This window comes from Thunnus thynnus, chromosome 2 (assembly GCF_963924715.1).
Source record: "Thunnus thynnus chromosome 2, fThuThy2.1, whole genome shotgun sequence".
Taxonomy (NCBI): Eukaryota; Metazoa; Chordata; class Actinopteri; order Scombriformes; family Scombridae; genus Thunnus; species Thunnus thynnus.
The window spans coordinates 21,139,108-21,163,228 of NC_089518.1; the positions used below are offsets into that span (position 1 = coordinate 21,139,108).

General features: G+C 40.7%; 3 protein-coding genes across 3 annotated transcripts; 1 reads left to right on the forward strand and 2 right to left on the reverse strand.

The window, feature by feature from the left end:
* Window positions 1-5,479: 5,479 nt before the first annotated feature.
* Window positions 5,480-9,171, reverse strand: iscua (iron-sulfur cluster assembly enzyme a). Its single transcript, XM_067609883.1, has 5 exons — window positions 8,890-9,171; window positions 7,243-7,356; window positions 7,024-7,134; window positions 6,851-6,929; window positions 5,480-6,218 (listed from the first exon to the last, which is right to left on the reverse strand). The coding sequence occupies exons 1-5, from the start codon at window positions 8,983-8,985 to the stop codon at window positions 6,127-6,129; spliced, it is 492 nt and encodes a 163-aa protein (XP_067465984.1). The 5' UTR covers window positions 8,986-9,171; the 3' UTR covers window positions 5,480-6,126.
* Window positions 9,172-10,014: 843 nt separating this feature from the next.
* sart3 (spliceosome associated factor 3, U4/U6 recycling protein) lies at window positions 10,015-18,427 on the forward strand. Its single transcript, XM_067609856.1, has 19 exons — window positions 10,015-10,682; window positions 11,774-11,900; window positions 11,992-12,096; window positions 12,186-12,370; window positions 12,739-12,844; window positions 13,398-13,522; window positions 13,653-13,808; window positions 14,173-14,311; window positions 14,579-14,686; window positions 14,789-14,866; window positions 14,950-15,008; window positions 15,867-15,976; window positions 16,092-16,204; window positions 16,302-16,378; window positions 16,465-16,636; window positions 16,746-17,194; window positions 17,288-17,440; window positions 17,604-17,791; window positions 17,897-18,427. Exons 1-19 carry the CDS (start codon window positions 10,476-10,478, stop codon window positions 18,090-18,092), a joined length of 2,853 nt encoding a protein of 950 aa, XP_067465957.1. The 5' UTR covers window positions 10,015-10,475; the 3' UTR covers window positions 18,093-18,427.
* Window positions 18,428-20,302: 1,875 nt separating this feature from the next.
* ficd (FIC domain protein adenylyltransferase) lies at window positions 20,303-23,485 on the reverse strand. Its single transcript, XM_067609868.1, has 2 exons — window positions 22,878-23,485; window positions 20,303-21,985 (listed from the first exon to the last, which is right to left on the reverse strand). Exons 1-2 carry the CDS (start codon window positions 23,146-23,148, stop codon window positions 20,904-20,906), a joined length of 1,353 nt encoding a protein of 450 aa, XP_067465969.1. The 5' UTR covers window positions 23,149-23,485; the 3' UTR covers window positions 20,303-20,903.
* Between the last annotated feature and the right edge of the window lie 636 nt (window positions 23,486-24,121).

Consider the following 24,121-nt stretch of genomic DNA (forward strand, 5'->3'; position numbering starts at 1 on the left):
ATAGACACAAAGTAGTCCCTGTCCTTTAAGCAGGATTCAAATCAGTTTAGCACTGTGCCAGAAAGTCCCAACCAGTTTTCCAGTCTGTCTAGTAATATTAGCACTGAGCACTGAGATCTAGTAATACTAATACTGTAATTCTGCCACTGTCAGTGTTTAAGAGTATGTCACTGAACACAAGAGCAGTCTCAGTGCTGTGGTGTGGTCGAAATCCTGACTGGAAGACATGACAAAACAGTTGTTTAGTGCCACAAAGTTGTTCAGCTGTTGAAGAACAACTTTTTCAATTTCAAAAATCGGGAGGTTTGATATGGGTTGATATTAGTTGCTCATTAGTGATGTGTCTAGATTGTTCTTTTTTAAGAGTGGCTTGATGACGGCAGTTTTCAGGGTCTGTGGGAAGACACCTGAGAGAAGAGATGTGTTGACAATCTGTAGAAGACCTGAGGCCGTGCAGTTTGAAACAATTTTGAAAAAGCCTGTAAGCAGAATATCAAGGCAGCAAGAGAAGGATTTCAGATGTTGTATAATGTCCTCCAGGTTTTTATGGTTGATCGGATGGAATTGTGTCATACCACTCAACAATGCATATCCTGCACCTGATATGGATGCACTGACTGCTTGTCTAATTTTCTGAATTTTGTCAGTGAAGAATGAGGCAAATTCGTTGCAGGCCTTGGTGGATAGAAGTTCAGGGGCTACTGACACAGGAGGATTTGTTAGCCTGTCAACAGTAGCAAATAAGGCATGTGTATTATTATTATTTTTGGCAATGATTTCAGAGAAGAAGGGCCACCTTGCATTTCTCAGTTCCAAATTATAAATGAGGTCTCTCTTGATAGATGTCATAATGAACCTGGAGACTTGTTTTTCGCCACCTGCGTTCAGCTTTTCGACACTCTCTTTTTTCCATTCTGACCAGCGTGGCATTTCTCCATGGAGATCTTTTCTTACCAGAGACAGCCTTCACCTTAGTAGGTGCAATGGCATCAATAACATTTGTAATTTTAGAACTGAAATTATCTACAAGCTCATTGACCGAGACCCAAGAGAGGGCGGGTATGACAGAGAAGGCCTGAATAAATATTTCACTGGTGTTTTCAGTGATGTACCGTTTTGTGATTACCTCTGTTTGAACATCTGTGTGCATGGAGATAGCACTCTCAAAGAAAACACAGGAATGATCAGAGAGAGCAACATCAGTCACCACAACCTTGGAAATTTTCAGACCCTTAGAGATGATTAAGTCCAGAGTGTGCCCCTTGTTGTGTGTGGGCTCCATTACATGCCGAGTCAGTCTATAGTTATCAAGAACATAATACAGTTCTTTAGTCCCTCTGTCCTGGGGGTTATCAACATGGATGTTAAAATCACTAACAATAATTACACAGTCAAAGTCAGTACAGACAATAGACAGCAGTTCAGCAAAGTCATCAAAAAAGGTTGCACAGTATTTAGGTGGCCTGTAGATATTTAGAAATACAGCTCGAGAGGGGGAATTCAACTGAAGAGCCACATATTCAAAAGAATCAAAGTTTCCATAAGATCTGTCTGCATTGGAGGGAATCATTAAACAAAATGGCAACTCCACCTCCTTTCTTATGCACTCTAGCTTCACTCATAAAACTGAAGTTGGGAGGGGTTGACTCGATAGGAATAGCTGCACTGTTATCTTGGTCTAACCAAGTTTCAGTTAAAAACATAAAATCAAGGTTGTGCTCGATGATAAAATCATTAAATGGTTCTCCTGACGAAGATCTGCTATTTAATAAAGCTAAATTTAATGTGTTAAAAATATTATCTACCCAATTTTTTGGGAAAAGCTGTAGCTGATGAGGAATGAATGCTAAATTTGATAAATTTGCAGAACTGGTTGAGTGCTTCCTGTTTCTTAACAGATTCACCGTTCTTTTCCTTTTATCTATCAAGACAGGAATTGGGCAAGCTACCGGCACACTGGGCCCTGGCTTTTCCTGGAAAGAGACATGAGTGCCATTAGCCTTGCAGCCTGGACCCAGCAGATATCAGTTAGTGCTTGCTGTATTTTGTCGTGGAGGGGGGGAGAGGATGATTCTGTAGCTGTCGTGGAGGGGGAGAAGGGGGCAGGTGCCGTAACTGTGACGAATGTTAAGGTAATTATATGTCACATTTGTCATATCTATTCTGTGGAGACATGCTGTCTTCTAACTTTAAGTGTTACACGCACGACACAGTAACACTAACTCCTCCACAGTTTCATGATTGGCCTCGGCAAGGCAGCTGGCACCATCACACCCAAACACAAGGGCTGCAGAAGGTATCAGAGCCTGGAGATGACGAGAGCCCCCTTTGTCCCTCGCTGGCTACTGTACAAGATTGCTTAAATATTTCAAGAGCAGTGAACCAGATACATACAGAGGCCTTTGCTCCAAAACAAGAGTGCATGTATTGTGTATACAAATCTTGGAGACACCGATTTGTTCCAGTGAAGTTACAACAAAAAAATACATATGCGGGGGTGGATTTAGTGATTTGGGAGCCCCCCAGCAAACTGTGTCTTACTTTATTTTCATCCTCTCTCTGACTGGGAATGTCTCAAAACTTTTTTCTTTAGTAAAACTATTAATATCACACAATAAAAATACTGCATTCAAAATTTTACTCAACAGTGAAGAGTGAAAGAGAGGAATTATCAGCACAATGTACTTAAATTTACTTAACTTGTGTTCAAGGTAGAGCTTTTAATTCTAACTGTTTTATATAATGCTGGCTAGTTGAATGAATAATAATGCATCATATTTTATTTGTTATATTTTGTGAGTAAAATATGAATCTGCAAGTTACATTTATCTGTCAGGTAACTGTAGTAGTGCAATGTTTTCCTCTGAAGTAGAAGTATACAGTTGCATATTTTTAAGTGCTTTGGGGCATTTTGTGAGTTATTTTGGTGAATAATGAGTTAAAATAGTAACATAATTCAGTATTTTTCATGTTTAAACATCATAATGAATCTATAGCTGTTTTGGGCCCAAGCCTACCTTACCCTATGGTAAAGTCTGCCCCTGACAGTATGATAACTTTTGAGACACATATCTTGAGCCACTAAATGATGACAGTTTAATACCGCCCTCATGTGAACAGTGCAAGTATTGATTTATCAGTTCTATATGTTGATGCATTTACTATCTACCATTTTCATCTTGGTATAGATACACCAGGTGTGAAATTTATTGTTAAAATTCATTAAAAATGTGATTTAATGTTGCTTAAATGACTGAAACACAACTGTTTTTTAAATAAGGAAAACATTTGATCTGAATCATGAGCAGATCAACATGCCAAAGATCAAACATCAAAGACAACGATTGGACACAAGCTCCATAGAAAGCGTAACGCTGTGGCGGCTGAAATATGAGCCCTTACAGAGCCTGGCACTAGAGTCAGATTCCCTGCTCTTTTGTCAATGAGGTGCTAAATAATTTGAGAAAATACTACCCCCACACTTTCACTCTTCCCACCAGGTGACGGGAAAACACAAGAGCCAGAGGACCACCCGGCTGCACTCAGTCTGAGCTCTGTTTGCAGTCTGTTTAAGTTTTACAACTTCAACCTTTGGTAACCTCAGATAAGAGAATATTTGGGACACCAGTGTTGTTGCTTTTTTTCTCTTTTTTTGTAAAATATGTCTTGCTGAACATCCTTCTGAATGTATTTTTCAACCCTTTCACTTTCTGTCACTGACAAACAACAGCACCTCTCAATCAATTCGGGTGGTGAAGAGGATCCAGAATAGGTAATACAGCACCTTAAGACTGTCATTAAACTTTGATGAGCATCTGCCTGGAACTGTCAACAGCAGCAGTGGTTATCTTTGGAGAGACGGTGGATCATGTAAGGACCACGAGGGAACAAGCCTGTCAATCTCTTCAGAGCAGATGATACAGGAATAGAAGAATGGTGAGTGCAGGAGCGATTTATTTGAGCTTTTTTAAGTAAAATAAGTAGGCAAGGCTTCATGTCTCCTGATGTCATTTGTTTGGATGAGTCTAATACCGTCATCTTTCCTGCCTTCTTCCTCACAGTGAGTCATGCCTTGGTGCAGATGTGGTGTCCTTCTGGTTCTCTGCGTCTGTCCATTAGCCTGCATCACAATGTCTCCCTGTCCTCCTGGCTGCTGCTGCCCTCATCCAGGATTTTTAGTCCTGTGCGAGTCCCTTGGTCTCAGGTCACTTCCTCACTCTGTCCCTCTGAGCACCTCGGCCCTGTCTGTGGCCAGAAACCAGCTTTGCAACGTGGACCACCTGCTGCAGCCCTTATCTGGCCTACAGGAGCTCAGCCTCAGTCATAATCTGTTGGCCCGCTTCCCTCGTGGCCTGCCTCCAAGTCTGGAGTCCCTGCTGCTGCAGGAGAACCGCATAACTTACATCACCTCAGGTGCCCTGAGGCAACTGGGGAACCTCACTCGTCTGGATCTGGAGGACAACCGCATCCGTGCCATCCAGCCTGGGGCCCTTCAGGGTCTTGGTAAGTTGCAGGTCCTGACACTGAAGGGCAACCAACTTACAAGCCTTCCTCTGAATCTGCCCCCCTCACTGACCCACTTAGACCTCTCTGCTAATTGCATCTCAGCCCTGGACCTGCCCTCGCTGTCCACCCTGGTCAACCTGCAGGTCCTGAAGATAAACAGCAACTGCCTGCGTTCAGTCCCAGAGAACACCTTCGACGGGCTGCCACGTCTCCGGTCTGTGGACCTCACAAACAACCTGTGGGTGTGCGAGTGTGACATTTTGTATCTTTACCGCTGGCTGCTGAGCGGTCGGCTGAAGATGGCCACAGACCTGGTGTGCACCGAGCCAGTCCACCTCGCTCACCGTCTGCTTCTCAACCTCTCTGTCGTGGCTATCTGTCCACGTGTCCTGACGCCAAATGAGAGGACACACCGACTGCAGACCTCCACAGCTGAACCTACAGCACCTGGTTTCAAGAGCTCACTGGATAAGAGGAGGGACTTTGAAAGCTTGTCAAACGGTTTGTTACAGCAAATATCAAAAGCTCAAAACATTCACAAAGATGTTTCCAAGACTCATGTATTACTTGAGAACTACTCTTTAGAGACTCTTAGCTACGAGGACTGTTTGTCCTTAAATAAAACACAAACTGTGAGCCCTTCCTACTTAGGCACTACCTCTCTCCCTGCTGAGGAACAAAGGTGCAGAGGCAACGCCACAGGTCGATACCCTCAAATTAATGCAACCTCTGCTGATGAGACCCAATCTTTGCTTTCCACAAACAGAGATGCCCCTCTGCCCACTCCAAACCCACGTCTGTGTACTCAGCAGGACTCGGTGGTCATCTCTCTGCTGGCTGTGTTATGTGTATTAGTGGCTCTACTAATGCTGGCAGTGTTACTTGTGCTGAAAAAGGTACTTCAGCGCCAACAGAGGGTGGCTCCGCTTGATGGAGTAGCTGGTGGATGACATCAGCACACATACACACTGAGAATGTTTTAATTATTTAATTCACAATGAGTATAAGACAAAGCCACAGTCTCATAAAGTATTCTGTATTATGTTTTTGTATGTTGACTTTTAGCTGTATACCTGCGTTTTCATACTGAATCCTCCATGAAGGACCAGTGATTTTATATAATCAAGCCAAATTAAGCCTCGATGCCAAAAAAATATACAAAAACAAACAAACCTCAACCAATAATTAATACATTTATGATGCATCCTATCTATGCTTTGTGTAGCAAAACACTGCAAAGATTGAACAGAGTTGAGCTCGCTTGTTTAAAACTAAAAAAAAAAGAAAAGAAAAATCAGAATTGTCTTAAAATATTCACCATTCATTCATTCACCTTCCACCTAAATATCAGCATCAATTAATAAACATTTCTAATCATCTGCTGAAAAACAAACAAATCCATTAACACCGGGCACTTGAACAATATCTTAGCTTAAATTCAAGAGACTGGCCTGCGACCATGAAGATTTGTTATGGTTATAAAACTCCCTGATGTAGTCTTTTGGCAACCAATCTTACATTCAGCCCTGCAGTGAAACATTACAGGTGCTGCTACTGACAGATCAATGAGGCACCCAGAACCATGATGGAGTTGCGGTGAGGAGAGTTAATAATAATATATTAACTGCTGGCTTTGACACGCTCCTCCTTCTTGTCCTGTTGCTTTAATCTGTAGTCGGACAGCGCTGCTCTGATGGCATCTTCCGCGAGCACTGAAAGAGAAGGAGGGACAAGGTTTTAAAGACACAATGAGCATGAATTTAACTGCAGCAAAAGCTTTTTCACATAGAGGTCTGAGATACGGGTAAAACCTTCTATCACTGTTGAGCAATTTTATATCAAAATAATTATAATAGCCTGTCTTTGGCTAATCCAATAAATTAAATGCCTGACAAATCTGAGTACTTCATCACATTGATGAATAAATTATATAAAAATATAGTATTGCCCTAAAATATATTGTCATATTGTCTCAGAATATATAATCATCAACAGCTAGAAACTGGTGACAAATGGTGGAAAACCTGGAAAAAATGAGAGTAAAAACATAACAAATGCAGATGTTTTCAGACAGGAAATGAGGGGTCACTGGATCATTTTGATGAGCATGAAAACTAGACACCTATAGGAGATTTTGGGCACTTAAAACTATATCACCATCATTAAAATACCAAATGAGAGAATATATTTTGGAAGAATGATGTTCATCTGCCTGGTAGAGTTCAGAAACTTGTAGAATAAATGTGCATTGAAGCTGTTCTGGACACTTTAGTTTTGTTTTTTCCTTTAATTTGTCACCAATATTCATGTTTATTAAGTTTTTAGATTAGAGCCTTGAACTTACTGGAGCAATGAAGCTTGACTGGAGGAAGGCAGAGTTCTTTGGCGATGTCTGTGTTCTTGATCTTCAAAGCTTCATCAACCTGCAGAGTGAAAGCAGAATGATCAACTAACAAAAACTACAAAGCAACTTGTTACTCAAATGTTTTCTTTTTAGACTGTTTTATACTGACTCACCGACTTCCCCTTCACCCACTCAGTTGCTAGAGAACTGGAGGCGATGGCTGATCCGCAGCCAAATGTCTTGAATTTTGCATCCACAATCTTCCCATTTTCATCAACCTGGATCTGGAGACAGTATAGAGTCAAACACCTAGTCATGCATTAGCAAGTTAAAAGTGAGGACAGCAGTGACTGGGCTGGAAGCGATTCCCTGCTCTTGACTTCCCAACTTACCTGAAGTTTCATGACATCACCACAGGCGGGTGCACCCACCAATCCAGTCCCCACATTCCTGGAGTTTTTGTCTAAAGTGCCCACATTTCTTGGGTTTTCATAGTGGTCCACCACCTTCAGAAAAATATAACACACACAAAAAAATGATATCATTGCTCTGCTGCTTTGAGTCATGTGTTAAAAAAAGACAGTAACACCCACTAACAGACATGCAGCACACAGATAGCTGCCAACTACACTTTTTTTAAATTAACATCTTTATTGAAACAAGTATACAACAAGTTTACAGCACCTGAACTTGTGTCTACAAACACGTTGGGGGGACCAAAGGTTAGAAATCTTGTAAAGCTGATAGTTGGGTGTTTCCATGGAAACTGTTCAGATTGGACGTTGAAATTTTAAGATTTTTGATCATAACCAAACGTAGAGTTTTGTATTTCTTAGCATGAAGGCCTGCAATGAAAATATATTTTGAAAGCTCAGGCCCTATTATTATTATTATTTTTTTTAATTTAATTTTACACTAAAGCCTATGACGGGGTAGAGAGATTCAAAGTTATATGGCCGAAATTCTCTCTGTGGTCAAAGCTAACACCAAACTTAGCACGAGGCTAAATGAAAAAATCATGTTTTATACAAATGTGTTGTGAAAATTTCATTAAAAATTGTCTTTCCTCATGTTTTTTGGTGTGACAGGGTGAACATTTTATGCTTAAGTGTGAAGATTTTGAAACAAAAATGTACCAAAAAATTTTCAAAATTCACCAGCATTTAAATTTGTCTTCTTCAAACTCTTAAATGTCATTTCTTCTTAGTGATGTCATTTGAAGGAACAGTACAGTGTTTTGATGAAACTTATGGACACATAAATCAACACACACACACACACACACATATATATATATATATATATATATATATATATATATATGTATGTTTTTTAAAATTTGATTAACACATTTCCCCATTTAGAAGGAAGCATCTATGGTCCTAAAAACAAACAATGTATGAGTGTTACCCCACATGAATGTGAGAAATGGGCACATGAGAAAATGACTATTGTTCACCTGAAAACAGTTCAAAATATAAAATTGTAAATTTCTTATTTAATTTTATTCAATTTCATACTTGAATTAGTGTCTTAACTCACTGAAAACAATACTGACATTTTTTTACTGCCTGATTTTTCCCTTTAAATGTTGAGGACCCAAACTTAAGCTTTCATGGATGACTTAGTTATACGTTTCAACAGCTTTTTTGTTCAGATATTGAAGAAATGTATTGTTTGATGTGGACAGTCAGCTCTGAAAAGTTTGGCTTTTTGCTTAAGAATTTGGATTTGTGAAAATAAAATTTGGTCAAAATAGTAATCGACTGCGAACAGAGGTCCCTGTCATAGTGAATGCAAACAATACACTTTTCCAAACTAATGTAAATGTATTTGATCAGTAACAAATCGTGCCAATTTACTCCACAGTTGTTTTACGTGTGGGCAAAGACCAGAATACATGTAACAGCGTTTCTCTGAGCTGCCCACCCAAGGTACAACTTACATGAACGTCTTTCTTGAGAGCCAACTAAACTAATGTGACATGGTTTGGTCACAATTATTAGCAAACCGTGAGGAAAAGATATTAAGTTGGTTACCTTTTTGTGATATGAACAGAGGGCACTCAGCTCAGGGCCGATTAACCTTCTGCTAAACAACAACAGCGAGGACTTTGATAAGGACAACATCGCCATGTTCAGATGATGAAACGACGCTGAAGTTCGCTTCACATTCGTTGCTTCCTGTCCGGGGTTGAGGGGAAAGTTAAGGGAAATATAGGGATATGTAGCGACGGATGCTCTGTTTTTTTCCACCACTGACACTTATGAAAAAGTGTCAGACATCACTAACTTGACGCTCTATGGTTTGTTACGCAAGCTTCTCGCGTGATCTCGTTATCTCGCGAAGCCAGCGGTCCCGCAGGGTATAGACGTCACAGTTGAAGCCTTAACGCTGTTTAAACCCACTTTCAGATCTAGGAAACCTTTATCTTCCTATGAAAACAGAAAAAAAGGGCGATTTCACTGCTTTTTGCCGTCCAGATCAAAAAACAGTATATTTAAACTTGTCAAACCTTTCACTGATATTTCTGGTCAGTTTGAGGAAACGTGAGAGAACAAAAATCATTTAGTAAAAGTATTTTTAAGTACAAATTTGTACTTAAAAATACTTTTACTTTTTGAAATACAATCACAAAATGTCTTTATAGAGTAAATTTTCTTTACCCACTGCACCCACTCTAATTTTTCCTTTTTCTTCCTTTGTTCTTAAGTGAGAAAGAGGAGCTAACCAATGAGATGTAGAGATGTTTTACAAATCTGAAACTGTGTTTTAATGAGTCTCCGGAGTCTCTTTGTTAATCTAGTCCAGATTTGACAAGTCTAAGTATAGTGGGTTTTGATCTGGACCTGTTCTGATGTGGTCTGGATTGGTTAAGCAGTGAAATCGCCTTTCATAAGCAAAATAAATGCTCCACAGATCTGACACTGTGTTTTAATGAATCTCTGTAGTCTCCTTGTTAATCTTGTCCAGATTCTACAAGTGGTTTTTGGTCTGGACCTGGTCTAATGTGTTTGGATGAAGTCACCTTTTTTCAGTTTTCATAAGCAAAATAAAGGTTTCACAAATCTGAAACTGTGTTTTAATGAGTCTGCGAAGTCTCCTTTTTAATCTTGACCAGATTTGACAAGTGGTTTTTGGTCTGGATCTAGTCTAATGTGGCCTGGAGGGGGAAAAAGCAGTAAAAATCGCCCTTTTTTCTGTTTTCATAAGCAAAATAAAAGATTTCACAAATCTTAATGTGGCTTTAAACAGCGCTAAGGCTTTTGCTACGATGTCTAACACCTTTTAAAACGTTTAAGTGGTGAAAAAACTGAGAATCAGCCACTAAAAATAAATAAATATTATTATTTGTTTCCCTTAACTTTCCCCCCAACTCCAAATCAGAAGCTAACTTCAGCGTCGTGATAATGAGCGGAAATCAACGAGTGTGGACGACAGCTAGGAGGAAGAGCAGTTTTGTTGACAAACAAGAGTAGAAGGACTGTTTCGCCGAAGAAGGAGCCCCGACTAGCGGCCGATACTGTCCGTTGCACGCCAGCGGATCCACGGTGAGTTGAGCGACAGACTCCGCCTCGCTTGTTTTCGGTTTTGTTACCAGGCAGACAGACAGCTTTTCTCCAACATGGCAGCGTCAAGCAACGCAGAGCAAACGCAGTTGCAAGATATGGAGGAAGAAGATGCGGGGATGGAGGAGAGAGAGATGGAGTCGGACGACGACGACGAAGAGGAGGAGGGAATGGGAGTAGAAAATTCAGACGACGACGAAGAGGACGATTCGTCGGAAGATGAGAAGGAGAATGAAGCCGAAATCCAGCGGCTGGAGGAGCAGGTAAATTAGCCGAGCAGCTAACGAGAATGAATGGGTGGTAAACAGAGTCAGAAACAACAAGTCAGCAGCGTCAACACTATGAGCTGCTCTGTCGTTTGCTTTCATAGAAAATGAAAATTAGCTGCTGCTATCCTAAATAGTTAAATGAGCGCGTTTGATACGACGTCATTCATATATTAGCTATCGTGATTAGCCGTCCTGCTAATGGCTCGTGTCACACGCGCCTTTTGCTTTCCCAGTACAGCGTGACATCACCGCTTCAAGCAGAGGGCTTTAAGTGTGTATTAAAAAAAGTATAAATTGTTATACCAACTTATTTAAGGTGCCACTTTTCTATCTAAATATGTGATAAAGTGATGGACTGATAACGTATAATTAAAGTATATGATTGAATCTGATGCAGTGATACAATACATGTCTTACTGCTCTCGCTTTCCCTCCCACAATGACCAGTGTTTACTGTTTGGTCATTTTACCGAGACTCAGTTGCAAGTTTAGTAGGTGAACACAAAGCTAAAATTAATACTGTCTAGTGCATATTAAGAAAATATCTATGAAAGTGAATGTTTAATAGTTTTAGGGAGATATTGGTTAAAATATATGGTTATTTTGGAGGCTGTAGTTTGTGGTGCAGTTCAACAAATGTTTGGCATTATTCTAAGAGATATTGATAATACAGTATTTGGTCTATCATTGGTATCAATGTTCAAGGCAAAATACACCCTTCAAACTACAAAGTAGCCCTACAGCCTCTAAATAACTGTAAAGTGGAATCACATCCTGTCTAAACCAGTTTCATCTGAACATTAGAACCATAAAGGTAGAGTTTATCGCAAGACTGTTGTATTAAACTGCATTCAGTTAGTGTTAGCTTGGTAGATCTAATGAACTAGCAACTGAGTGTTGAGAACTGTACATAATGTACCATTTTTTTGGGTGTATTTGTGTAAGTTTGATTGATAATGTCATGATTTAAGCTATGTGAGATGATGAGATAACGTTTTCTTTTCTAACATAAGTTAATTATAATATATTTTCATTGTATTAAACGTTTTACTTATCTTTACTCTTCGTCTTTATGTGTTTTTCAGCTGTCGATCAATGCTTTTGACTACAACTGCCATGTGGATCTCATCAAACTACTAAAGCAGGAGGGAGAGCTTATCCGTCTGCGAAAGGCGAGGCAGAAGATGAGTGAACTTTTCCCACTCACTGAAGGTTGGTGTATATCTAATACGGTTTTGGGTTTAGTTGTCAGCAGCTGTGTGTTATTTGTGCAACTGAAACCACATTTTGTTTAATCCTGCAGAGATCTGGCTCGATTGGCTCAAGGATGAGATCCGCCTGACCGAGGAGGAGCCAAACCGTGAGAAAGTCTACGAACTTTTTGAGAGGGCTGTAAAAGACTACATCTGTGAGTGCATCAATCCGGTGTTACTGTCTTTGATTCGACATGCAGCTATTACACAGTCTTAACTTTTAATTCCTTGTTTTTACACCCAGGTCCAGATATCTGGCTTGAATATGCACAGTACTCAATTGGTGGCATGGGCTCACCAGGTGGGATAGAAAAGGTGAGATCCATCTTTGAGAGAGCCGTGACAGCTGTGGGGCTTCACATGACCAAGGGACAGACTGTGTGGGAGGCTTACAGAGAGTTTGAGAACGCCATTCTGTCTACAGTACAGGTTTGTGTTTCCTTCACTAGAGGAGATCTTCTCAGCTGTCAGACATGCACACAAAGAAAAGACTGATTTTGAAATTAAGACACAGTGTCATGAAATACAAAATAATCAATTGTTAGACTGAAATGTAAAAGTAATCAAGTATTGTAATTGAACATTTTATAATAGCATAGATTAATATATTTGCAGACAATATCAGTTTCTCTCTGATGTGTTAATGTTGTATCAAAACATGCTTTTGAATGAAAATCCACTCACTTAAATCAGAATAAAAACCTACTTTAAATGCTGAACTGAATTCCTTTTGATGTTCGAACAAACAAGCACAGCTGAATTTTGACGCTCATTTTCTCTCCTGCTTTTCCTCTCAGCCTCCTCCTGGCAGGATTCCCAGCCGCGAGGAGCAGGAGCTGCTGAACACTCAGCTTGAGCGCATCCATACACTGTTTCGCCGCCAGCTGGCCATCCCCTTAATGGGTAAGGAGGCTGCCGCTTCTGTTCAGACAGGTTGTGAGGGCCATATGTCGCAGACCACCTGGAAAATTGTGAATTACGAGATAATGCTGCCTCGTCCAATAAGTTAAGTGTGGCACAGTTGTGAGAGGGCCTTTGAAATGCCGTACAGATTTAGAAAGAGAGCACTCCAGGTCGTGTTGCACAGTCCGATCAGGCTTTCAGTTTGTTGCAGGGATGAACGAGGGGCAGACAGATGGTCGGTTATTGTGTTGTGTTTTTTCTTGCCCAGCTGAATGGACACCAGGGGCATTTCTGTAATGTTTATAATCCTTTCGTATATGAACTTTTCACTCGTTGAATTGTTCCCTGAAGTTTTAGACAGAGCGAAGGAAGACAGCATACATGAAAACATTTTCAAATTTACACATTCCTGCAACACACAGTGACCTGACTTATAATGCATTATTATTCTTTTACAGTTTGTTTATATGTGGTGTACGCATCTTTACTGATGGGGCTGAAAAAAGGAAAAGTGCTTTTTAATCTTGAGAAATTGAACTGTGTTTCTTTTTAGACATGGAGGCCACCTATGCAGAGTATGAAGAGTGGTCTGAAAAAGGAGTGGCTGAAACAGTCGTACATCACTACAAAAAGGCTTTACAGCAGATGGAGAAGTGCAAGGCTCTAGAGGAGTCACTGGTAACTGTCACTTCTAACATACCTTGGCTGAAACAGTATCTGTTACTGTTGTACCCTTAATTGTCATGTGCTGTATAACTTTGAATGTTGTTTACGTTGCATATGATATGATACTGTTGTCTTGCTGCAGCTGGCTGCAGAGCCTCCTAAGCTGGCGGAGTATCAGACCTACATCGACTTTGAACTGAAGGAGGGTGACCCAGCCCGGGTCCAGATAACCTTTGAGCGGGCTCTGGCAGAAAACTGCTTGGTACCAGACATGTGGGCAAAATACAACACATATCTTGTGAGTATGGAGCGCAGTAGAGTCTGTTATTGGCTCCCACTTGTTTCACATGTCATTTCCTCCCACCTTTACTGCTCTAAAACTAGATAATAACAAAGAGATTCATCAAGATGATTATCATTTTACTCATCCTATAAGAGTAAAATATTCCAGTAAAATGTTATCCTATCTTTACTGCATTGGAATATGTCATCAAACTAGCTAAGTCTTGTATTGAGTAAACTTCCAGGTCATTATTTGGTAATATAATAACATCAATCGAAGTGTGCAGTGTACAGAAGTACTGTGTTACACTTGCAAGTATTACACTTTCAGCTCAAGATCATTTAACCTTGTTGTTGTCTGTTTTCTCTGGGCTCTACAGGACCGTCAGTTGAAAATCAAAGACCTGGTTCTTTCCACTCATGAACGTGCCGTCAGAAACTGCCCCTGGACCATGGGTCTGTGGAAGAGCTACCTGCTAGCTCTGGAGAGGCACGGGGCTGATCATCAAACTGTCTCAGGTAAGCAGTTTGAGCTGTTAAGATAATGCCTCAGTTTTCATGCATTGTGTGTGTTAATGATTTAAATATTTATAAGGTCTTATGTATTTGTGACAAGCATCACTGAAATGGACCCATATATTTAGTTACAGTGGACTATGAAAGATGCTAAACTATCAATAAATGTTGGAGAGTCATAACTATCTTAAATGTATTTGTGGAAATATCCTTATTTGATATATTGCATCTTGCTTGGTATTACTATGTCGTCTCTTGTCTTCCTCACAGACGTTTTTGAAAAGGCACTGAATGCAGGTTTCATTCAAGCGACGGATTATGTGGAAATTTGGCAGGCGTACCTCGACTACCTGAGGAGACGTGTGGATTTCAGCAAAGGTGAGAGTGTTTCTGTGCCTGAAGACAGACTTTATCTTTGTGTTCGGAAACTCACCCAGTTCACCCATTGTTCTCTTGCTGATGGCGTTCTCAATTTTTCAGAGTCAAGTAAAGAGTTAGAGGAGCTGCGAGGATCCTTCACTCGATCTCTAGACTACATGAAACAAGATGTTGAAGAAAGTAGGTGGATTCTCTCCTGAGAATTACTTTCGTGTTGGTGTTCTTGGTCTCTTGGTTTAACTGATTGTGTTGTGGCACTGCAGGGTTTGGTGAAAGTGGAGATCCTTCGTGTGTCATAATGCAGATCTGGGCAAGAATAGAGGTAAGCATTGTTACTATGACGACCGTTTTCAAGAGTTTGATTTCTGCCGTGAATCATGTTTAACTCTGTATTTAAATCTGTTTCTTGTTTCTTAATTTTACATATTTTCCTTTTTTGGGGGGGAGTAAAATTTCATGGTTGTGTAACTGCTGACCTGAATATGGGGTCATATGACAAAGACAATGAGCTTGTAAACATAAAAGCTTCAAGGACCAGCGTGTAGGATTTAGTGGCATCTAGTGGTGAGGTTACAGATTGTTACCAACTGAATACAACTCCCCCTCCTATTCCAAGCATGTTGGAGAACCTACGGTGGCTACAAAATAAGTGAAATGCCCCCTCCAGAGCGTTTGGTCTGTTCTGGGCTACTGTAGAAACATGACGGTGCAATGTGGTGGCCTCCGTGGAAGGGGACCTGCTCCCTATATAGATGTAAAGGGCTCATTCTAAAGTAACGAAAAACACAACGATTCTTATATCAATGGAATTATACATTAATAATCGACATACTTATGAATATTATTTTCCATTTCTGCTAAATCTGTTCTGCTAGAAGCCACTAATTTCTACACACTGCATCTTTCAGTATGTCCAACTGCTCTATTGCTTGATATACTTGTGCTTCCAAATGACCTTGAAGGATAATGAGATAACTTCTAAAGGCCCATTGAGATACATGGTAAAGGACTAAAGGACCAGATACTAAACAAAAGCAGCAAAACTATGTTTCCATTTTTGTTGAATTTCACTATTGTAGATAGTTACAATAATTACAGACAAAAAACGTCACATTTGTTATATGGAAACCGTCTGTACCAATGAACATAATTTTTCTTTCTTTTTTTTTCTCTCTATCAGGCCCTCCACTGCAAGAACATGCAAAAAGCCAGAGAACTGTGGGACATCATCATGACAAAAGGGAACGCCAAATATGCCAACATGTGGCTGGAGTACTATAACCTTGAAAGGTCTGTCTGTGCACTTCTTGATGAATGAAAAAAAATTTAATATAAGTGAAGTGCTAATGTCTTTGTTAGCTATAACTTTTATATTGTGCCCTTAACTTTTTTACTTTATTGATAGATCTTACGGAGATCCTGTCCACTGTCGCAAAGCTCTTCATAGAGCAGTCCAGTGCACCTCAGACTACCCAGAGCACGTGTGTGAAGTTCTGCTCACCTTTGAGAGGGTGGAAGGTGAGTCCCCGCATAAAATACACTTTAATAAAAAAAACAATAGAGGAGACTTTGATGAATTACAGTTTTTCTGTGCATTCTGTGTTCTTACCTACAGGGTCTCTGGAGGACTGGGACATGGCAGTGCAGAAGACCGAGACCAAGCTGAACAGGGTTAACGAGCAACGGGCAAAGGTAGGAGCATGTATCAGCATTGTACCGGGCAGGTGTATCATTTAGCTGCTATTGGCTCATATAACAAGCTTCTGCCCATCTGTTAGGTGGCTGAGAAAGAAGCCAACCTGGCTCGCCAAGAGGCGGACAGAGCTGAGCAACGGAGGAAGGCCAAGGCAGACAAGAAGTCTCAGAAGAAAGGTCCTAAGGGGTTTCGAGCAGGGGAGAAGAGGAAAGCAGAGCAGGATGATTATCAAGATGAATGGAATGAAGAGTCAGGTACATAAAATACTTCATTTGAAGGATGTAACAATTTATTTCTGAGCCAAAACTTAAATGTCATATCATCCATTATGTATTCCTTAATCTCTTTCTCCCTCTGTGACAGACCAAGCTCCCAAAAGGCACAGAGGAAACGGTGACCAAACCACAGAGGAGTATATGGAGACAGAGACAGGACTGTTTGGGAAGAATGCTCCCCCCGGCTATAAGCCTGCTCCTCCTGGCGTTAAAAAAGCCCAGCAGGCCTCTGTCCAGAAGCAGAACGAAGACAAACCCGAGCTTCGAAACGATAACAGCAGCGTGTTCATCAGCAACCTGGCATACACCCTGGAGGAGCCAGAGGCAAAACTCAGGACGCTGTTCGAGACCTGTGGTCCCATCAAACAGGTTCGCCCCATCTTCAGCAACAAAGGGAGCTTCAAAGGCTACTGCTACGTACAGTTTGAATCCCCGGTGTCAGTCGCTGAAGCTCTGAAGATGGATAGACGAGAAGTGGAGGGCAGGCCCATGTTTGTCTCACCATGCGTAGACAAAAACAAAAACCCCGACTTTAAGGTAAATATGGACATAAACAGACCTGTTGTTTGTTTGTTTGTTTTATTATAACGTGCAATACCGGTGACTAATTCGCATGAATGTGCCCTGTAGGTGTTCAAATACAACACATCCATTGAGAAACACAAAATCTTCATCTCTGGGCTGCCATTCTCCTGCACGAAGGAACAACTGGAGGAAATTAGCAAAAATTACGGCACCGTTAAAGATGTTCGTCTGGTCACGTATCGCTCAGGAAAACCCAAGGTGAGACTTTAAATGTCCTGCAGTGTCCAGATGTTTAGCTAAAAATAGTCATCTTGATCAATGATAATGATTACCACCTTTTGACCATACAGGAACGGAGCAAAGTCAGGACACAGAATCTGTTGATGATGTATTAACCCTCTCTCGCTCTGTGGCTCTGCAGGGTCTGGCGTATGTTGAGTTTGCAGATGAAACTCAGGCTTCTCAGGCAGTACTGAAAATGGATGGCACTGAGGTAGAGGGCAACAAAATCTCTGTTGCTATAAGCAATCCTCCTCGCAGGAACATGATGGATAAACCTGGTTCCAGCAGGCCCACGACAGACATGATGCCTCGCCAGATCTACGGATCGTAAGTTTACGGCTGCACCTCAGTATCACAGCAGCTGAAGTGTTTGACTAAAGTAAAATACGAGAATAAAGCTGTTTTTGTTTGTTTGTTTGTTTGTTTTTCCAGGAGGGGGAGAGGACGCACCCAGCTCTCATTACTCCCTCGTTCCCTGCATCGACAAAGCACGCCTGTAAGCAAAGTGGAGAACGGGAGCGCGGCCGAGCGAGCGCCAGCAGCAGCAGCCAGCTCAGCGGTGAATGCAGCCGGAGACGCTAAACCTTTGTCAAATTCAGACTTTGCCAGGATGATTCTCAATAAGTGAAATGATGATCGAGAGAATCATAACCGCCCTCACACTGAAAGCCATCTTGTGTCCTTACAAATTAGTGTTGGTGATTTTTCCGTAGTTGGTTACCTGACTTCCCTTTAATATCAGTCTTGTTCTCATCATCCGTTCTGCGAGATTGCCTTAATCGCCGAGCTCCTGCCCTCCATCACAAAACCCTTTTCAACCAAGATCACAGTGACTTTTGACCAGTGTGAAAGATATTTTTTTTGTTGTTATTGTTGTTGCTGGGTGTTTTTGAAGGTGGCTGGCAGGCTATTTTATAAAAAGTGTATAATATTTCTGTGTAAATATACTGTATCTAAATTGTAGGCCTCATGTTGCAGTCTTTTTTTTGTTGTTGTTAAATGTGAAAGAGATGTGACAGAGGCTTATGGGAGAGTATTTTTTTAAATATTCAAATTAGCCACTTGTGAATGTTGTTTAAGAAGGTATATGCAAACATATGACAGCTCGGATGTGGTGTAATATAGTTGGTGTGTGTGTGCGTGTGTGTGTGTGTGTACATAAATTGGATGTGATACAGTGATGAAGACATTCTCCAAATGTTTTTGGAAACATTTTAGGATTTTTGTTGTGCAGCTTATTTTGATCTCTGAAGATACAACTAACAATGACTCTATATACTGCAACATGTTTTGTTTTTTACACAACACCATCAGCTGTTATTAATCAGTTATTAATCAGTATTATGATGCTATGGAGTACCTCCAGTATGTCTAGCAAGAGAATATTAGTTGTAAAATCTTGTCTGGAGGGAAGTTATTACAGCACATTTCCCTGTATAATAACTGCCCTACATGTTAATGCTTGATGTGGAGGTTCCTCTAAGTAAACTATCATATGATTTATGTTTCTTAACACTTGTAACAGTTAATGTAACCTGTTGATTTTTGGGACAAACATCCATCAAATCACTGAAGTTGTTTTAGATGTCAGTCCGTTTTCATTTGGTGGGGATAGAAAGAGAAATTCAGACCACATTCCCTTCACACTAAGAACGCACAGATCTCATTGGCTGCTTTGGCGGCTTGACATTTGCTTCTGTCTGTGCTTTAGTTTGATTTACATACAGTGATTCCAGCAGTTTGACTTCACTCAACACTCCGTAAGGTGGTTTAAAGCTGAATCAACTTTTGACTACAAGTGTAACATTTGGAAAATGGTAAAATGTAACAGTGGCACAAGTAGAGAAAAGTAATCAAGTCGGCAAACAGACTCCGTAATGTCAGTTCCACAACATCATCTACCTAAAGTTGGCTAACATTAGCCACCATATGCTAATGGTCAGACCAGCAAAACCCTTGAGTTTACTGAATTGAGCAAGGGTTCATTTTTATTTCTTGTGAATTCAAATTATTGTTTATAAGAAGATAATGTGTTCTTTCTTCTTTCAAAAAGTTACAGTCTCACTTTAAGGTGTTGATATGAGACACTTGAGCTCAAACACGCACAGTGAATTGGACAGAAAGTACACTGAAAATGAATCATTAACTCCTTTACAAACTGACACTCGAGTACAGTTTTATAAATGTGCTTTTCTTCATGTTGTGTGTTGAGTAGAGTTGATCTCACCCTCTGAATTAACTTTAGCTATTAGCTGACAGATCCAAAGTGTTCTGGGAGATTAGTCTATTCCTGTCATGTACATGTATTTAGGTCTGCAGCTCCTTCGGTACAAGAGAGAATCTATGCAGTTTTTCCATCTTGTCATGTGAGGTGTTGATTATTTACAGATTAAGTACAGCAAATCACACTGCATCATATGGTCCACTTGTATAGTCTGGATAGAAATATTGAGTTTGTGTACATAACTTTCAGTGTTAAAAGGTCACCATAGTTTGTAACAAATGTCTAAGTTTTCAAAACAGATGGAATACAAGCTATATGTATTGCTCTCACCACAGTGGCCTAATCTCAAAAAAAATAATCTAAATATGTTGGTCTCTAGAAGTCACCTTCTGTTTCATGTGAAATACTCCGAGGCGGTGTGTTGTTGTTTTGTATCATTTCTACAGTCAGTGTTTTCAGTTTGGTAGAGAGGTGAATAATAAATGGTTATTTTCTGTTTGTTGAATCACAGTATTTATTTTCTTGCTTGTTTCATTATCTAGCCTTTCTACCTTGTGTTTTGGGGTCCTGTAAAAAAAAAAAAAAAAAAGAAGAAAAAAAAAAGTCATGTCATGTTCTTTTTTCTTGGTCTAAAACTTGTTTTAATAAAGACATGTAAATTAACTTTGACCCTGGTATGACTGACAGCTTTGTTCTTTCTACACAAGTTTATAACCTTAAGACATAATGAATAGTTAATAGAACACTTTTATTTTAAAATAAAATAAATAATCAAATACATGAAAGTGCTTTACAGTGTTATGAAACACTATCCCAAAGTTGAACTAAATGTCCACAAACTGTACACATCATCAGTGGAATCACTGAAGCATCTCAAGTCAAACGACATGATACAACAGCTTTCCTTCCTCTTCCCACCACCAGTAGTCAAAACTTCAGATTGTATTCTGATGCAAATAAATACTTCCTCCTATGAGAGTATTATTAGATACTGAAAATGATTAACTGGTGTCTTGTTGTATGATAGCAAACCCAAACCCAGCAAAACCTGATTTCTATTCAATAATATTTAGCAGGGGAGAGGTGGAAAGTGTTCCTGCAGCAGGAGCCAGAAAGGCCAAGAAACAAGGCAATTCAACTGAAGTAGGACTGCTATTAAAGAATCTTTAAACGTGTACTACTGTCTCATTCTCCCTTTTCCACTCCATTTCCAGTTCAGTTGTGGACTGGGATGGTCTGTTTGCAGTTGAGACAGGCCTGGTCCTGTCCAGCTGCCGGCAGCCCTACAGCGTGCTCTGTTGTAGAAATCAACAAAGTGTCCAATGTGATTTCTGTACATTTGGCTATAAAGCGAATGAAAGGACGTACATCCCCCTCATTGGCTGTGTCTAGAGCTGCGTAGTATTCGGCCCTTTGTTCTTTGCGAATAGTGATCGGCGGGTATCGCGCCTGCATGAGCACAAGGTTCATTAGCAGCCGTGACGTGCGTCCGTTGCCGTCTACAAACGGGTGCACATACACCAGTTTGTAGTGGGCGAGAGCTGCGTACTCCACAGGGTGCAGCTGCAGGGCCTCGTCGGAGTTGAGCCACTGAATCAGCTCCTGCATGTGTCGCTGCAGGTCCTGAGGGTGGGGCGGGATGTGGTGGCCCACGAACACCTGGCTGGTGCGCAGCCTCCCTCCCTCCACAGGGTCTACGTAGCCAAGCACCCGCCGGTGAATCTCCAGGATGTCACTGACAGTCATGGCTCCTGTTCTGGACAACAGCGTGGTGTTGATGTACTTCATGGCTGCGTCCACGCCGATGGCCTCATTCTGCTCCTGCAGGCTCTTCCCGGGGACGGCGTAGCGCGTCTCAATGATGTGACGGATCTCAGATAGAGTGAGCGTGCTGCCTTCAATGGCCACCGTGTGGTAGATGTGGTGGTAGTAGGTTTCCTCCATCACTCGTCGGAGTGCAGAGTTGCCTTTAGGAATGGACATAAGCCTGCGCACTTTACTGTCAATGATGCCAAAGTGACGCTGGTCAATCTCCTCCACCAACGGAAGAGTCCGGTCTCGGCTGACCAGAGCCCTCTCGTTGCATGGGGAGATGGTCAAGGCTTTGGTGTAGAGGTGGTCCGCCTGGACAACATCTTTCTCCTCCTCCAAAATAGTCCCCAGCTCTGTCAGGGCGTCCACAAAATCTGGATTCATACTGAGTGCATGAACCAGCAGCTTGTGGGCCTTCTCCCTCTTCCCCACTTTCTTCATCTCCAGAGCCTGCTGCAACGCTGCTTTGGCCTCAAGCTCCATCTCTGCAAACAGAACACGACACAGCGTCAACTCCAACACTTGAGATGGAATTGGAATTGAGTGATATTGAAAATAAATATTACAATTTCCAGTGAGAACACATATCATGATATTTAGATACAGACCCCTTGTTAGGTTTTAGAGTTTCTGATAATGTTAAGACAAACTGTCATTTTCAAGCACTTAAAATATTTAATACTACCGCAAAATATGGCTATAATGATAGATTATAAATTGTATTAGAGCTGCAATTAGTGATTTTATTCCCATTAGTGAATAATCTCTTGATTAATCATTTAATTGTTTAGATTATAATGGTATAAGGTTACTAAATAGTTTGAAAAATGACTGAGCTCAAAATTTCTCTGTTTTATCTGGCCAACAGTCAAACCCCTCAGAAAAGCATAAAATCTTCATATTAAGAAGCTGGAAACAGAGAATGTTTTGCTTTTTGCTTGAGTCATTTCTGCACCAAATGATACATACTGTATATAGACAGGATAGCAAATTGCCCAGCCTCATTCTATACAACAATGATTTAACAAAAAGCATACGATGTGAAAATGTGCAGTGTATTACTGTGTCCTTTAGTAAGTGGCTCTTGCTTTTTGCTTTGTTCAAAATCTCAAGGACCACACAGAGCTGCTGTTGTCACTGATCTGGGATAATAATCTCCTTTTTTCTCTTTTTGTGTTGCTGTTGCAGTAAAAAAAGACTAGAAAAACTCCACTTTTTCATTAAAATCTCAAGTAGTAACGTTATACTTTTATAGAGTCAAGGGATAAATTACCATGTGCTTCTTATTAGTGCTGAGCTGGACATCTGTCATCTTAACTTTAACATATGGTACTGAATTAGACTTGTTTTTAGTGAATCAGTATTCCTTGTTTGTACCTTTGCTCGGCTTGAACCTCTGAGGCAGCAGATCAAGGGCCGTAAAGGGGACAGTGAGGCTGGTGGACTGCACCGCTGGAGGCTGACGGGGGCTCCCCCACAGCTGGCAGCGGAGCTGGGCGATCCCCTTCAGGGCGGCACAGCACTGGTCCTCCACCTCGACCAGGGGCATCAGGAGGGCCACTAGGGAGCCGAGGAGGACACACAGCAGCGGGCCCCATCCTCCCAGGACACGGCCGCTGGTGTAACGCCACACCGTCATAGCAGCCATGATGATCCAGGGTTAAATCCTCCATCCTCTGGGAAAGCGGCACCCCATCTATTTCCACCCCAGCTAGAAGAGCCCAGGGCCGGCTGACAGGAGGGGAAACACGGCCAACATGACAGCTGTGACTCAATAACAACTCAGCGCTCAGTTATTTAACTTCTTGTACGTTAGCTAGCTAACGCTGAATCAACTCAGCTCTCTGACGCACTTATTTTAAAACTGCTCCGACACTAAACAACCACTAAACTAAAGATTAGTCAGCGACTGATTTGTTATCGAATAAATACACATCATCGACTTCCTCGGTCTGGACTTCTAAACATGCTACAATATCATTGGTCAGAATCACATTGAAGAACGGCGTTGATTGGCTGAAACGCAGCAATACAACAAATGGTTCGTAATGGTCTGTGATTGGGTGATAATGGAACACTGTTGCCCTATTTGTTGCCTGACAGGCAGCACATAATCAATACACTGTACAACTGTATATAATAAAATTATTATTATTATTATTATTATTATTATTATTATTAAATACTATTTTGTTATGCTTCCATATGTGTAATGTAATTATAAAACCTATTTAAATAGCTGCTTATTTTTTTAAAAAACGTATTTGTTAATGAACTTTTTCATTATTTCAGTAGTTATTAAATTAATATTTTCATTTGACATTCTTGCTTAGGTTTTTAAAGAATCTTGATACTTTTTATGTTGCTGTTGTAATTTTAGTATTTTAGTATTGTGTTCTGTTTCAATAACAGAATCAATAAATAAAAAAACACCATTATGCTCTCTAGCAATCAAATGGTTTGGACAAGGTTATAGTTGGCTAAATTTGGAGTTTGGCCAAAGGATGTATCAGTGGTCTGTTAATCCAAAGATAGGGAAGTGAGATTTGTAATCAGCCTGTGGAAAGCATTGGCTGAGAGGTCGAATGGAGGGTAAAAGGTTCTCTATAAAAGCTGCAACA

What these genes read in the sequence shown, in the direction of transcription:
- iscua (XM_067609883.1), bottom strand. Translation starts at nt 8,985, where the DNA reads ATGGCGATGTTGTCCTTATCAAAGTCCTCGCTGTTGTTGTTTAGCAGA. An exon ending in TCTGTTCATATCACAAAAAG is followed by an intron (nt 7,357 to 8,889) that starts GTAACCAACTTA and finishes ATTTTTCTGAAG; the next exon opens with GTGGTGGACCACTATGAAAA. An exon ending in AGTGGGTGAAGGGGAAGTCG is followed by an intron (nt 6,930 to 7,023) that starts GTGAGTCAGTAT and finishes TTCACTCTGCAG; the next exon opens with GTTGATGAAGCTTTGAAGAT.
- sart3 (XM_067609856.1), top strand. Translation starts at nt 10,476, where the DNA reads ATGGCAGCGTCAAGCAACGCAGAGCAAACGCAGTTGCAAGATATGGAG. An exon ending in ACTTTTCCCACTCACTGAAG is followed by an intron (nt 11,901 to 11,991) that starts GTTGGTGTATAT and finishes TTAATCCTGCAG; the next exon opens with AGATCTGGCTCGATTGGCTC. An exon ending in TGAATGGAATGAAGAGTCAG is followed by an intron (nt 16,637 to 16,745) that starts GTACATAAAATA and finishes CCTCTGTGACAG; the next exon opens with ACCAAGCTCCCAAAAGGCAC.
- ficd (XM_067609868.1), bottom strand. Translation starts at nt 23,148, where the DNA reads ATGGCTGCTATGACGGTGTGGCGTTACACCAGCGGCCGTGTCCTGGGA. An exon ending in GAGGTTCAAGCCGAGCAAAG is followed by an intron (nt 21,986 to 22,877) that starts GTACAAACAAGG and finishes TTCTGTTTGCAG; the next exon opens with AGATGGAGCTTGAGGCCAAA.